The sequence below is a fragment of the Poecilia formosa genome, unplaced genomic scaffold (assembly GCF_000485575.1).
Source record: "Poecilia formosa unplaced genomic scaffold, Poecilia_formosa-5.1.2 Scaffold369, whole genome shotgun sequence".
Taxonomy (NCBI): domain Eukaryota; kingdom Metazoa; phylum Chordata; class Actinopteri; order Cyprinodontiformes; family Poeciliidae; genus Poecilia; species Poecilia formosa.
The window spans coordinates 150,839-165,065 of record NW_006800308.1 but is presented as its reverse complement, the minus strand read 5'-3'; the positions used below and the strand labels follow the sequence as shown (position 1 = coordinate 165,065).

General features: G+C 39.8%; 2 protein-coding genes across 3 annotated transcripts in view; both read left to right on the top strand.

The window, feature by feature from the left end:
- gmps (guanine monophosphate synthase) overlaps positions 1 to 7,284 on the top strand; it is a 12,744-nt gene extending 5,460 nt beyond the window's left edge. The window contains exons 8-15 of the mRNA XM_016662337.1: positions 232 to 437; positions 802 to 907; positions 1,143 to 1,258; positions 1,927 to 2,052; positions 3,164 to 3,279; positions 3,399 to 3,529; positions 3,987 to 4,159; positions 5,425 to 7,284. Of these exons, the coding sequence (XP_016517823.1) occupies positions 232 to 437; positions 802 to 907; positions 1,143 to 1,258; positions 1,927 to 2,052; positions 3,164 to 3,279; positions 3,399 to 3,529; positions 3,987 to 4,159; positions 5,425 to 5,526 (1,076 nt within the window). The 3' untranslated portion in view covers positions 5,527 to 7,284. The remainder of the gene's footprint in view (positions 1 to 231; positions 438 to 801; positions 908 to 1,142; positions 1,259 to 1,926; positions 2,053 to 3,163; positions 3,280 to 3,398; positions 3,530 to 3,986; positions 4,160 to 5,424) is intronic.
- Positions 7,285 to 8,635: 1,351 nt separating this feature from the next.
- Positions 8,636 to 14,227, top strand: part of vmn2r1 (vomeronasal 2, receptor 1) — a 9,077-nt gene continuing 3,485 nt past the window's right edge. The window contains exons 1-9 of one of the 2 annotated variants that reach the window (XM_007575124.2): positions 8,637 to 9,317; positions 10,472 to 10,763; positions 10,851 to 11,093; positions 11,204 to 11,395; positions 12,360 to 12,485; positions 12,590 to 12,762; positions 12,973 to 13,093; positions 13,175 to 13,402; positions 13,478 to 13,601. In XM_007575124.2, coding sequence (XP_007575186.2) covers positions 9,100 to 9,317; positions 10,472 to 10,763; positions 10,851 to 11,093; positions 11,204 to 11,395; positions 12,360 to 12,485; positions 12,590 to 12,762; positions 12,973 to 13,093; positions 13,175 to 13,402; positions 13,478 to 13,601 — 1,717 coding nt within the window. In that variant the 5' untranslated portion in view covers positions 8,637 to 9,099. Of the gene's footprint in view, positions 9,318 to 10,471; positions 10,764 to 10,850; positions 11,094 to 11,203; positions 11,396 to 12,359; positions 12,486 to 12,589; positions 12,763 to 12,972; positions 13,094 to 13,174; positions 13,602 to 14,227 lie in introns of both variants that reach the window. The other variant, XM_016662338.1, reaches the window with a different exon arrangement.

Sequence of the window (14,227 nt, the reverse complement as noted above, 5' to 3'; positions counted from 1 at the left end):
TTTGAGCAGTGTATTTTTTAAAACTACGCATGTGTAACTTTGTGTGAAAGGGAAACAGACTTTTTACAATATGTGGAAAAATAAAACTGTGCCGTACCAGCAGAAATGTTATTTCAATTAGTAAAACTGTGGAAATAATTGCACAAATACCAGCAGGAATGCAAAAACTTACTGAGTTTGAGTTTTGACTTACTAACCGATTGTGTCGTCATTGCTTATTAATGTTATAAGTTCACTATTTGATCCTCTGTGTCACTTCACAGGTGGCTAATGAAGTGCTTGGAGAAATGAACCTCAACCCCGAGGAGGTTTTCTTGGCGCAGGGCACCCTGCGGCCTGATCTCATTGAGAGCGCCTCTCATATTGCCAGCGGAAGGGCAGAGGTCATCAAAACACACCACAACGACACCGAGCTCATCCGCAAACTCAGAGACGAGGTACCTGCTCACACAAACTCCTACTATGACCTAACTTGGACTGTCTGGTGCGTGTTCTTGTTGTCTGCTGAATGCAAGTTGGATTTCAGAAAGTAAATTTGAAAAACAAATTGGTAAAGAATTTGAAACTCAGTATTCCAAAGAATTGCTTCCCTGCTCTCACGCTTAAATCAGCACAGTAAAAGTACAGGTTCTGCTGGATATTTTGCATTTATAGATACATTTTGTAGATATTTACTGATTGTGCTTATGAGTTAGTTTTGTCTTGCTTTTGCCCTTTCACCTAAATCCACAAATATGTGAAAAAACTGTAAAAAATGCTGAATACGTTTTTTATTTTTTTATTTTTTTTATTTCTGTCCAGGGAAAAGTAATCGAACCTTTGAAAGATTTTCATAAAGATGAGGTGAGAGCGCTGGGGAGAGAGTTGGGCCTGCCAGAGGAGATTGTCTGTCGGCATCCCTTTCCTGGTGAGTAAATATACACATGTGCATTCACTGTCACTATAGTATACAGTTTTTAAATCAATATAGTCCACACTAACTAAGCATTTTAAGCTTTTCATCTAATGTTGTTCTTTCTCTTTTTTTCAATCATATAAACAAGTACTGCTCACATAAGTGTCAATTCTGGCACCAGTGTAAACATGACTGTTTTTTATTTATTAGTTTTTTAAAATAAAATCTACCTTTTTTTTTTCTTTAGGTCCTGGTTTGTCCATCAGAGTGATTTGTGCTGAAGAGCCTTATATTTGTAAGGATTTTGCTGAAACTAACAACATCCTCAAAATTATCACAGACTTTTCTGCAAGTGTCAAAAAGGTCAGTGAAAAAGTCAGACTGTTTTATCTTTATGAAAATACGATAACCATCATTAACTTTTATGCTACACTTTTCTCTAAAGTGCGCATGCTCTGGTTTAAATCGACTAAAAATCCACTTCAGCTGAACAAGATCATGTCTGATAACTTGAGTCTCTCTTATTATTCTGATCAAGCATCTCAAACTTTGTCTGCAAAAAGGTAGTCTTTGAAATTTGCAGGGACCTACTTGGTGTTTGAGTTCATTTCGTACTGTGTAGTCTGATGACAACTCCCTGTCGCTTTCCAGCAGTAACATTATTTCTCACATGAAAGTTTATAGGAAGAACGAACTGGGGGAAAACACAACATGTTGGTGTGTTTTGGACAAACTGAAAAGTGAAGACTTGTGTGGCTGTTTTTTTTTTTTCTTTATCTGCGTGCTTTTTAAATAATAATGAGAAACTTCTGGTTGATTAGTGACTCCTGAAATATCACCCTTGTCATCTGGTTTTTCCATTTTGCCCTGAAAATAAATAAATAAAATGACTAACAATATTTAAGCATCTTCAGTTTGCTGATAAAATCATTTTATGTTTTTTTTCAGAGGTGGCTTGTTTTTCTGTTTGTTGGGACAAAGCCAGCTGCATTTCGTCATGTTGAACCTTCTTGTGTTTCCTTGCCATGCAGCCTCATGCCTTGCTCCAGAGAGTCAAGTCGTGCATATCAGATGAAGAGGAGGAAAAGCTCATGCAGATCACCAGCCTTCATTCACTTAATGCCTTCCTGCTGCCCATCAAAACTGTTGGTGTCCAGGTAAACCAGAACATCAAATATAGTCAAACTCTTGAATCGGGGACCTAAAGTGCTTTACACTTTAGTTTGTCATAATTTTTAATTTTCAGTGAAACGCGTTGAAGAGTTTTTCTTTACATGAATCAAATATTCCAGTTGTTTTATAACTGTGGGACAAGAAATGTTTCCAAATTCAACTTATTCAACTAATTACTTTTACAAACCCCCTCATTGGGACAATTCCTTATTCCATTCCTTTTGTCAAGAAAGCAACCGTTTTTCTTTAAAAAAAAAAAAAAATTAAAAAAATGTTTACGACAATAAACAGTCATTCTCATAAACTCCAGACACTGCATTATCATCCAACAAGATTGCTGTTTTTGTTTTATTTTTAGCAAATGGTGTCTCCTATAATTCTTTTTCTATCCAAAATCTTAAATGTATGCATATCATATGTCTCTTAAGTTACTAATCTGCTTTGAGAGACAATAAGACTGCAGGTGATTTAAGGTTTTATTGGTTCGAAATATATTTGAACCATTGAAAACGATCTACAGATTAGAGGACCTTGAGACAGAAGCTGTAGAAATATTTTATCTTATTCTGGAAGATGTCAGCTGTTGCACTTATGAGGAAGAAGTAGCATCGCTTCAGAGACGGAGTTACTCTGACACAGTGTCTGTCTCCAGCGGTTGGCTTTTTGCTGGGCAGGGACGGTAAATTAAACGTTACCCACAAGACACACCCACACAAAAACCACCACATTTTTTCCCCCCCCATTACTTTTCTCTTGGAAAATGTGTTCAGAAGAAGTTCTTGTCTTAAGTGTTTGTATCAGCTGGAGATGAATGGCTCTAAATTCTGACAAACATTCCCCAAGTCAGTCAGTGGCAGAGAGTTTGCTGTAGGTGTTGCCCTGCGACTAGAGACCAGAGGTTTAAATTTAACTCAAACCTCAATCTGTGGGCCAGACGGGACACCGTGGCTAAACATGGACGGCTTTCTGCGCCTGGGCTGAAAAGGAAAACAAGACTTTATCCATCTTAAATGTCTACTTATTACACAAATATCCTGAATTAATTCTGAAGACTTTTGTTCCCATTTATTTGATGGTATTTTGTCTCGGTTACAGGGAGATTGTCGGTCTTACAGTTATGTGTGCGGTGTAACGAGTAAAGAATCTCCTCACTGGGAATCACTGATGTTCCTGGCCAGACTCATCCCTCGCATGTGCCATACCATCAACAGGTAACGCACACAAAAAAATAAAAAAGAAATCACAACTTCTCTTCAGTCAGCAGAAACATTTAGAGTTCAGTGTTTTTAAAAGGCCTAACCTCAACGCTGTGACTCATGTGTTTCTCCAGAGTTGTGTATATTTTTGGGTCCCACGTAAAGGAGCCGCCTACAGACATTACCCCAACTTTCCTGACCACCGGTGTTCTGAGCACGCTCAGACAGGCGGACTTTGTGGCTCATTCTATTCTTAGAGAGTCTGGTAAGTTTGTCTGTATATATTTTCAATTTAGTAAAGGAATAATGTATTGGGTGCCATGAACTAAATCCTTCCCTTTTCTTTCTTTTCTTTTAAATGTAAGCAGTAGTATTAAAAAAAAAAAGCTTTATACTAAGTGTTACGTTGAATGTGTGGAAAATTATTTATTCTCATTAAAGGTATTTTTTTATGATATAAAGGCTAAGCTCAGCATTATGTTTCCTTATTTCATCATAATATAAATAATTATTCATTTTTACTGCTCATTTCTCTCATGCTTCCCTCATTCATCTTCAAAGGAGATTAAAAACAGATCTGTATTCCTCCCTGTCAGGCTGCAGCATTAATTAATATTCTCTTTGACAGAATCTATTGTCGCCGGTTTTATTATCAGACAGATGCTTTTGATTCTAATCAGAAACATTTGGTTTACCCTGGATTCTCTTTGTCTTTATTTCAGGTTATTCAGGCAAGATCAGCCAGATGCCGATCATCCTCACTCCCCTGCATTTTGACCGAGACCCCCTGCAGAAGCAGCCTTCCTGTCGGCGCTCCGTCGTGGTCCGCACGTTCATCACCAGCGACTTCATGACGGGCATCGCTGCCATGCCTGGTACCCATATCCCAGAGGAGGTAAGATGATGCGACGCAGTTTGCCACATTATGTACTTTCAAACTAGGGACTATGAACTCAGGATTTTGCAGATTAAGGCAGCAGTTGTCATCATGAGTCACCCTTAATAAAATGGTAGTGCAGCAGAGTAAAGTGAAAGTCTTTGGTTAGCTCTGACTGACTCTGGAAAATGAAGTGCCCTGGATGAAGTGGTGTGTAATATGACATTAGTTCAATCTGTGTGACAATAAACGTTCCCCCCCACTCCCAAGTTCTGCAAAGTTTAATATCTCAGCAACACAAGTGCCATCATGATGAGCATCTGAAGATGTTACACTCCCCTTCATAAAACGCTGCTGAACACTTTCTGCAAAACCACACAAGTCTGTCTGCTACGTTTACTGGTGAATAAATGTTTATAAAACTTTTAGAGCCTCATTTGATTTATTGGTGCTGTGAGTAGATGCTATTCAGTCGACAGCAAAGATTTAAATTCTTTTTGATTTGATCAAAGAGTACATTTCCTGTTTTGCTTAGCAGGAAAAGTACCTCACAGAAAGTTCAACTTTTCTCTCCAGTCTTAAGATTGTTTTTCTAGAGAGCCCTGAGTGTCATCAACATGTTTTTGTAGGAAACATGAGCCAGGACACTGTGTTGTTTTTGGTTAGTTGGTGTTCTCCTTCACGCACTCCCAGTTTATTTCTTATTGTTAAATCCTGAAAGCCTCCCTTTGCTGAAGCAAGTGAGGCATCAGTACTTTAGTCCTGGGAATTCCTGGGACTTTAACATGTTGATGTGCTCTTGGGAGTAGTTTTAGTTGGCAGTCAATTCTCAATTTATGTATAAATGGGTCTCATTATTGTTCCCTGGAGTCCAAAAACTCAGAAAATAGACTTTTAACTCTATCCAGAATGATATCTTTTTGTCTTTTTCTTTTGTTTAGTTTCTGTTTTTGAATTTCTTGAAATTGAGGCATGATTTGCTGCTCTTTGTGATCCTTTAACTTGCCCAATAGTGTCAGACAAGTGTGACTTTTAGTGATATCTTAATTGTACGGACTAGATTGTAACAGTGCTCCACTGTGACTTGACTCATCTCAGCTGACCAAAACTTGTGAGAAACTAGGAAGTCCATGTCAAACAATACATTGTGACATAGGCACCGTTTGGTTTGAATGGCTCTGTTTTTTTTTTTTTTGGCCAGTCAAAAGAATCGACGATGACAAAAACCCCAAACAAAAACAAAGCACTCTTATGATGCAACTTGGTTTTGCTCACTCCACCAGGTGGTGCTAAAGATGGTAAATGAGATCAAGAAAATCCCGGGCATCTCCAGAGTGATGTACGACCTAACTTCCAAGCCACCCGGCACCACGGAGTGGGAATAGAGCCTCGTCATGACTTCATATCAATAGGACACACATTCACACACACACACACACACACAGTGCACAAACACTCTCCGCAGACACCGGAGGGCCGGTGAGCCGCTCTCTCTCTGTCCTTCCTCCCCCCCAGCCCCTCTTTACCTCCTCTTTCTCTGCGACATTCCCGTGGAAGGCAGACCGTACTGTGACGAAGCCCCTCCGCTCTGCACTCCCCCTCACTCCCACGCCTACCTAGTCTTAAGTTGTTTTGTTTTAGTTTTCTTTCTGCGGAAGTAGGGATCCAGTAGTGTTGGTTATGGTTAATATATTGTCCATTTTTAATTCCTGTACATGTTCTGGCTATTATACAAAGGTAAATCGCTGCTTCCTTTTATGAGCTTAACCTTTAAAGGCAAGCGGTAAGAAGCTGTGATGTTGACTCGATGTTGTGCCTAAAGATTAATTGTGGGGTGGATAAAAGAAATGAAAACAAGAGACGCAAACAGTGTTGTCATGAACGAAAATGCAGTAGTGGGTTGGGGGCGAAAGTCTTCAGCTGTTGCTTTGTATTTCTTTCTTGTAGTACAGAATGTTTTCAGACTATCCTCCGTTTGTACTCTCTCTCTCTCCCTCTCCGTACTGTGTTACAACCGAGGTTGTTTGAATCAGCAGCCTACATGACCAATCAATTTTTAAGCCCTTTTTTTTTTTTTGTTGCCAAAAGTAGAATATGCTGTGGTGGTGTTGAATATTGTGGACTCCTCAGATTGTTTGGCTGGAGCTGTTGGGTTGTTTCTGCGTCCTTCCTGGACAGCACTCCACCCAGCAATGGCTTCAGAGAGAGATGACTCCTGGGAAAGAGGCCAATACCGTTGGTAACTTTGTACGTGCCTGTTCTGTATTTTCATGTTTCTGTTTTTTTTTTTTTTTCTGGTATGAAATGACTTGGACTCTGTCCAGAGAGGAGAATGCTGTTCTCCTCATGCTGCAGTATGTGTGCTTTTTTTTTTTTATGAAGAAGATTATAAAGGCAAAAGGACTAATATCAAACCTATAAGTACAGTAGTAAGAGCTTTTAACCACATCGTGTCACTTGCCGTTGTTTGACGATTTGGCTGCTTCTGCGTTGTGCAGAGGCACGTTTTTGCACATTTTTCACTCATGAAGCCTCGGTGCTACATCAGCATAAAACATCAAGTAGAAACTTTATCTTAACTGTGTCCCTCTTTAGCGTTGAAGGTCCATTTAAGGGAGTCGGCTCCAGCTCCTGCCTCATTTCACGTCGTTGCGCCTTGTATACACGGTCACTTTCACAACTATGGATGCGTCATTTCCAGTCTCCCGTCTCGTCATTTAGACCTCAGTGAATACAGTGCTCAGGTTTAACTGAGTTTTTAAAAAGCGTGTAGTCTCCTGTTAGCGATATTTACCCTGGATGTGATGCCTCCATCTGTTTTTGTGCCTCTCATCCTTCAGTTAACTCAACTCTTTGGTGACCTTAACTGCTGTTTGTGATTGTCCTTCTGTTTTGCCTTTGTAAGCGTGTTTCTATGTTACACAAGTCCCCATAAAACACCTAACGTGGATTTTTATTTTTTTTTAAATCTCAATAAGATTAAGTTATGCAATATTGTCCTTAATTTTTATTTCCTTCAAGTTTGCTCAGCGATGTTCATTTTTCCTTAGTAACGTGCCTCAAACCAAGCCACTGCATGCAGTTTCAACTATGACATTTGTACAATGGAAAACTGAGCTTTAATAAAGATCTCAATGTTAAAACTTCTACTATTTGTCACTCCTTGTTCCAGAAATGGCATAACATTATGACCAGCGATACTGCTCTGATATTAAATGAGATTAAACGTTCCCTGTTTGGTTTACCAACATTTCTATTTGCTAAATACGAATTGAAAGAATTTAAGATAATTGTTTTTTCTTCACATTCAGAACTTGACATTAATATTCTTAAGTAATTAGTAAAATTGGGCAAGGAACTTATCTCCTTGTTGCCTCCTGAACTATGGGTCACTGAATATGTGCACTTTAGAGCGGTTTGATGAATGTGTGTCTAATGTAAGAACATCAGAAATGATCTTGAAGAATTGTTGCACCCCATCAATCTAGGAGAATCGATTATCCTTGGAGTGAACGGCCTAGTACAATCACAAGGTCAGACTGACCAAAGTATGTAGGGGAAAGAATCTACAAAGACAAATTGAGCATGATTTAAGTTGTATTTTAATGAATCAAAATACTTTTAGAGCAATTTGATTTAAATAAAACTAAATTTGAGATGCGCCAAGTCACAACAACTTGTTTGGAGAAAGCTAAACAGCATAAATCACAGAAAGAAAAAAAAAATCATACCAACTGTCAGACATGGTGGTGGAGGGGTGATGATATGGGAGTGAAGCCACAGACACAATTTAGCTCACAGTAATTGAGCCATCCTCCGTATATCGCAGGATTCTAGTCAAAAGTGAGACTTCAACCTGATTTGAAATCCTGTAAACAAGTAGCTGGTAAAATTCAGCCACAGTGATGAAAGATTAATGAAGTCAATTAGAAAACAACTATTATAAATTACTGCTGTTGAATTTGTCCCTGCTGAATCATGGGGAACAATGGGTTTTTCCAGTGTCTGTATTGAATTGTCACGGCAAGGTGAAATGTCAGAGGCCAAAGATGTTGTGGATTTGTACATTTAAGAAGAATGCTGTGTTTCCTTCAAGCTAATTTTTTCTTTTAAAGTTTCTTTTATAATTTTAAATTCAACATATTCTTTGTTGAATTTATATAAACTGCCTAAAATAAATCACAAAACCTACAAACGCCACAAAAGAAAGTTGACCGTTCCTTCAGTTTATGTAGACACTTTCTGGCTGAAAATATCACACATCATAATGTTGTTGGATGTAAATAGTTTAACAGATTCAACAGATGGATCTTTGTCTGCTGGAGGTTCAGGTGTGTGTCGCTCCCCCCAGACCAAGAGACAAGAGCAAACAGGTCCATCACACTGCCAACCTTTACTCTTGGGACAAGGGCCGATCTTGGAACAGTTAGTGAAATGTAACATTGCATGTGACTAACAAGTCAGCACATGCAGCTGACAATTAACTTGTAGCCTGTGGCAGTTTGCACAGAATAATGAAGCATATTTACAGGAGACAAAGGCCGGGAGATGAAATGTCGTTTCTTAGAAATGATCGAACTCTGAAGTGTGCGTCTGTTAATTCTCCTCAAAGTTCAGCATTTAGTTTATATTTATCAAAAAGGATATCAATGTACTGGAACATCTCTTAAAGCATGTGTGACTGAGCAGCTAGTCTTTGATTTTGAGTGGTTGGATGTCAAAAATATGACAGAGGCTTTACTTTTTGAGTCCCAACATCTAAAGATAAATGACTCATCAGTTATCTGCTGCCTCTGTGCTTTGGTTGCACTCGGTTAAGTCTGTCAGGCTACCTTTGCAGCTCTTCTCCCCAGAGGACGGATGAGACACCTGTCACAAGACGCTGCTCACTTCTCTGTCTGCTGTGGAGGGGGAGAGAGAACGCTTTCCCGACTGTTGAGCATTGACGACGCACAAAAATGAGAGGCTTCTTGCTCGGATTGTTTTGCTTTTTCTGCGCGTACGGCTCTCTTTGGGCTCAATCCACTTGCAAGCTGAAGGCCAAGTTCAACTTGAGTGGCTACAAGGATGTGGAGAAGAAAAGGGTCGTCATCGGGGGAATGTTTCCTGTTCACATGAGTGTTGCTTCCAGCGACGGCAACACTTCCAAACTGCCCGTCTCCTCTGGTTGTGCTGGGTGAGTGGGGTCACTTTAAACCTTTTCGCTGTTTAAAAGTTTGAACAATATTCTGGATCTGTCAGAGTTAATTAACTTGATATGCTAATTACGAATAATCTGACTTTATTCTTGGTCACTGCTCCCACAGTCATCAGGACCCCTGGGGCCAATTAGCTACTGCAGCCTTTCTATTATGAAAACAAGTTTTTATAGTGTAATACGAAATAATAATCAAGTCTGTGAACTCTTGATTGGAACGATGCTGCCGAGCAACGAAATTACTTGTTCTGAAATATGGATTTGTACAAAACAGGACAATAAAAGTAGCCGTTATATTCCATTGTAGCATTGGGGCTCAAAAAATAATTTGATTTGGGAGAATTTTCTCTTTACATAATCTACACTTAAATATTCTATTCATTATACATCTTACAATTAGAAAGTATTATTTGTCACATAATACCCAAATATTAAATCATATTCACAACAAAACTGAGGAGTGTGAGATACACACAACATCTGAACACTGCAAAAAGACTAAATATAACCAAGGATTTTTGGTCTAGTTTCTAGAGCAAACATTTTAGTGCACTTGAAATAAGACAAAACTAACTTAGAAGTAACTTTTCAGTAAGATATAGAGGCTTGTTTTAAGTAAGTAATTCCTTATTTTTAGGGAAAATGTACTTGTTCCATTGGCAAATTATTTCACTTATAAGACAACATTTTTTTGCATATTATAAAAGCAATGTGTTTAATCATCTGAAACATTTAAGTGTGACCAAAAAAAAAAGCAAAGCCAGAAGTCTAAAGGAGCAAATATATTTTAACAGAGATGTACATGTAGGATTTTAAATATCAATTTAGTAGTTGAGTCCACAGCTATCTTTAGTTAAATAAAAAAAAAAATCTAAAGATCATATGTCTTCATCATTAGCTTTGATACATTACAGATCAGCACCCTAAATATATACGTTTAAAGGCTCCTTGTTTGAAAAACAATGAAAAAGCTTATTGTGATTTATTTATGATTCATACTCTCAGCTCAAAATTGGGATAGCATTTGGCGCCAGATTTAGAAGCCAGACGTGTAGCGATTTTTGGACCCCAAGCATAAGCCGACCCTCTCAATAAATCTGTTACTTCCTTATTGTTCTTTCTTGATTCTGTAGGTTTAATTTCCGTACCTTCCGCTGGACACAGACGATGCTGTTCGCTATCAATGAAATCAACCAGAGGGAAGACCTGCTCCCCAACACCGACCTGGGCTACGTTATCTATGACTCATGCTTCACCATCTCCAAGGCCGTGGAGGGAACCCTGACATACTTGACGGGACAAGATGAAGCGGTACCCAACTATCGCTGTGGCAACGGGCCACCTCTTGCCACTCTCGTGGGTGCTGGGGGTTCTGATCTGTCCATTGCTACAGCCAGGATCCTGGGGCTTTATCATTTTCCACAGGTAGGCCACTGATGATGGTCAGAACAGCAAATGAAGAAGAAAGAAATGGGTGAAGGGATACCAAATCCTTACTGCTTGTTTCTTTAGGTCAGCTACTGCTCAACATGTTCTGCACTGAATAATAAGTTCCAGTTCCCCACCTTCCTAAGGACCATCCCTAACGACCTGCACCAGTCTCAGGCTATGGCCCAACTGGTGCTGCACTTTGGCTGGACCTGGGTAGGCACCATCGCTGCTGATGATGATTATGGTAAATATGGCATCAAGGACTTCAAGGAGCAGGTGGAGGAAGCTGGAGTCTGCATTTCCTTCTCTGAAACTCTGCCTAAGGTAGACTGTATTCCTTCACATCAGACACTGTACCATCAGATAAATCCCCACAAAACCCTTCAGTGAGATCAGCGTGGTGTCCTGAAATCAACTGTGTATGTAAACTTTAGGTGAGCTCACCAGAGGCCATCCAGAGCATTGTTCAAACTGTAGTTGAGTCCACAGCCAAGATCATCGTGGTCTTCTCATCAGATGTAGACCTTAGCCCTCTCATCAGCGAACTTCTCCGCCACAATGTGACAAATCGCACCTGGATTGCCAGCGAGGCCTGGGTCACCTCTGCCCTCATCAATCAGCCTGGGGTAGGTCCAGTCAGCTGATGGGTGTTTATCTGTTGGCAAATATTATGTTCGAGCTTAATTTGACCAAAGGGATAGTACAGGACTTTTAAGGCGCGGTTCTATTGAAGCAGTTTATCCCTGCACACACACATATATATATAAAACACATGGTGTTTTATATATATAAATAATGGATGACTTTCTACACAGGAAATAAAGAGGCGGTGCTCCACCAATGATTCTCCTGTATGAGTAACATTTAAACTCAGGAAATAACCTGTACAGTGAAGTGAAGTAACGAACAAAAGTGGATGAATGTTCACTTTGGAAATGCACTGCAGGTGATTGAAGACCGACTTTGTAATTGGCTTTATATGTCTCTGAAGGATCAGGTCCCAGTCCATCACTACATACACATTTTGGGTCTGATCACTAGTTTCTAGCTGTGCGGACTCTTGATTGTTCCTCTTTTGGTCCAAAAATAATGACTTCACTTTTGTTTTTATTCAGTTGAAGGACACAGGAAGATCATTGGTGGTGCATGGGCTCCTAACTTCATTTTCTGTGTAAATAACTATTGACTTCTTTTAGCGATTGCCCATTAAAAACAATAAAATGGCTTAAAACAGAAGCGTAAAACAATCCCGAATGTTTTAGATGTTTCCTCTGGCTCACTACACCTCAATCTAAAGAGTTTCTTAATAGATCTCTGCCAAACTTGATGACATGTTAAGGAGGTAATTCAGCCATTTGAATCAGGTTTAGATGATCATCTATCCAAACTGCTATAATATTTATGAGATTGAAGTTGTTGTTATAAGATAGCAGAAATCTACTTTAGGCTTCGTCCCTCTCTGATTGGCCATTAGCTTTAGCCTTTGGCTAACCAGTTTTAACTTATAGTCCACTGCTGGCAAGATATTAACTGAGACACAACCTCACTTCAAAAATTGACCTGAATGTGCATGCTGTTTTCTTTTCCAAGGTGAACTCTCTCCTGTCTGGTACCCTTGGTTTTGGGGTGAAAAAGGCTGACATCCCTGGTCTTCAGCGCCACCTACTGGATCTAGATCCCTATGCAGATGCCCTCACGGAGGAATTCTGGGAGACCGTGGGTTTAAATGAATTTGACCCAATAAACTGGAAAACGTGGCACATATTAAATAGACATTTAGAGGACATACATGTTGTGAATTTATCTATGTTTTTTTTTAGCTGTTTAACTGCACACTGGACTATTCCAAAGCGCTGAGAATCGCCAAGGAGGCGAACAGCACACTGTCCAGATCAGTGAGGGGGTTACCATATGGTCTGTGTACTGGCAGAGAGTCTGTGGCTCAGCTCAACAACACCTACTCTGACGTCTCTCAGCTACGAATCACTTACAGGTCAGTACCCACGGCTCAAATTAAAGAAGTCAGTGATGCTTGTGATGTCCTCACGCCATCTTTTTACTGCTATTTCCACATTATCTAACCTTCTGCACAAACACTGTTTGGAACTTATGAGCAATGCTATTTCAGGGACAGCTAACCATAAACATTGTTTTTGAGGTGAGAGCGATAATGACATTGTTAAGAAGAAAGTGGTTTGCACAGTGTTTACAAAGCAGTGTATGCCGTGGCCCATGCCTTGCACAACCTGGAGCACTGTGAAGACGGAAAAGGCCCCTTTGTTGGCGGCAGCTGTGCCAACATCACTAATTTTGAGCCTTGGCAGGTAGATGTGTACAGATTTTACAGATGGTATTAGTTTGTGGCGCTGATTGTCCTCATAGCTCCTCGACTTTGTCTTCCGTAGCTGATGTATTATGTGAAGAACGTGCGCTACAAAATGCCAAACACTGGGGAGGAGATCTACTTTGAAGACGGCGATATAGAGGGCTTCTATGACATCATTAATTGGCAAATCAGTGATAATGGAGAGATATCTTATGTCACCGTGGGACACTACAATGGATCTGCAGCTGCAGAGGAGAAGATGCACATAAGGAATGAGTCTATTGTTTGGAACAATGAAGAACTGGAGGTCAGATATTTTATTAGAACAGCGATGTTTGTGCCATGTTATGGTATGTGTAGTTATCTCCTGTTTATTTCTAAGCCTCCTCGGTCGGTGTGCAGCGAGAACTGTGAGCCCGGCACCAGGAAGGGGATCCGGCAGGGGGAGCCAGTCTGTTGTTTTGACTGCATCCCCTGTGCTGACGGAGAAATCAGTAACACCACAAGTCAGTGTGCAGCTTTCCGATTTGCTTTACCATTTCAAATATCTAAAAGAGATACACTCTCGTTGAAATACATACACATACCCCAACTGATGTTTGGTTAAAAATCAATTGGCTATTGACATGTTTCTGGCATGATATGCCCTTCGAGATAGACTTGGTAATTTATTCAAACTGGTGTCCTCGCAAAAACTTAGTTTTTAGTGAAGTCCATTTTTTGATGGGTCGGAGTCAGGGGTAAGGGGAGGCCATTTAAGTAGTTTCATGTTAGCTGCATCCATTTGAAAGTGGTTTCAGTGCATGTTAAGACCCAGTAATTGTAGATTACCCATAATATGTATGTCTTATTACAGTTACTTTATTTTTTGTGACCCTTTACAAAGCCTTTATACCTTCCTTATGAAGTTTTATAAAATCGTTTTAGGTGCCCCACAAGATATCTATTAAGCTGAATATTTCCGATTTATTTTTCCCTTTTTATATCTCCATTTTTTTAATTACCGTATTTTCCGCACTATAAGGCGCACCGGAAAACCTTCAATGTCCTCAAAAGTTGACAGTGCGCCTTATATATGGACCAATATTGAGCCACAACAGGTCATGCAACTACGGCAAGCAGCCGCCGACTT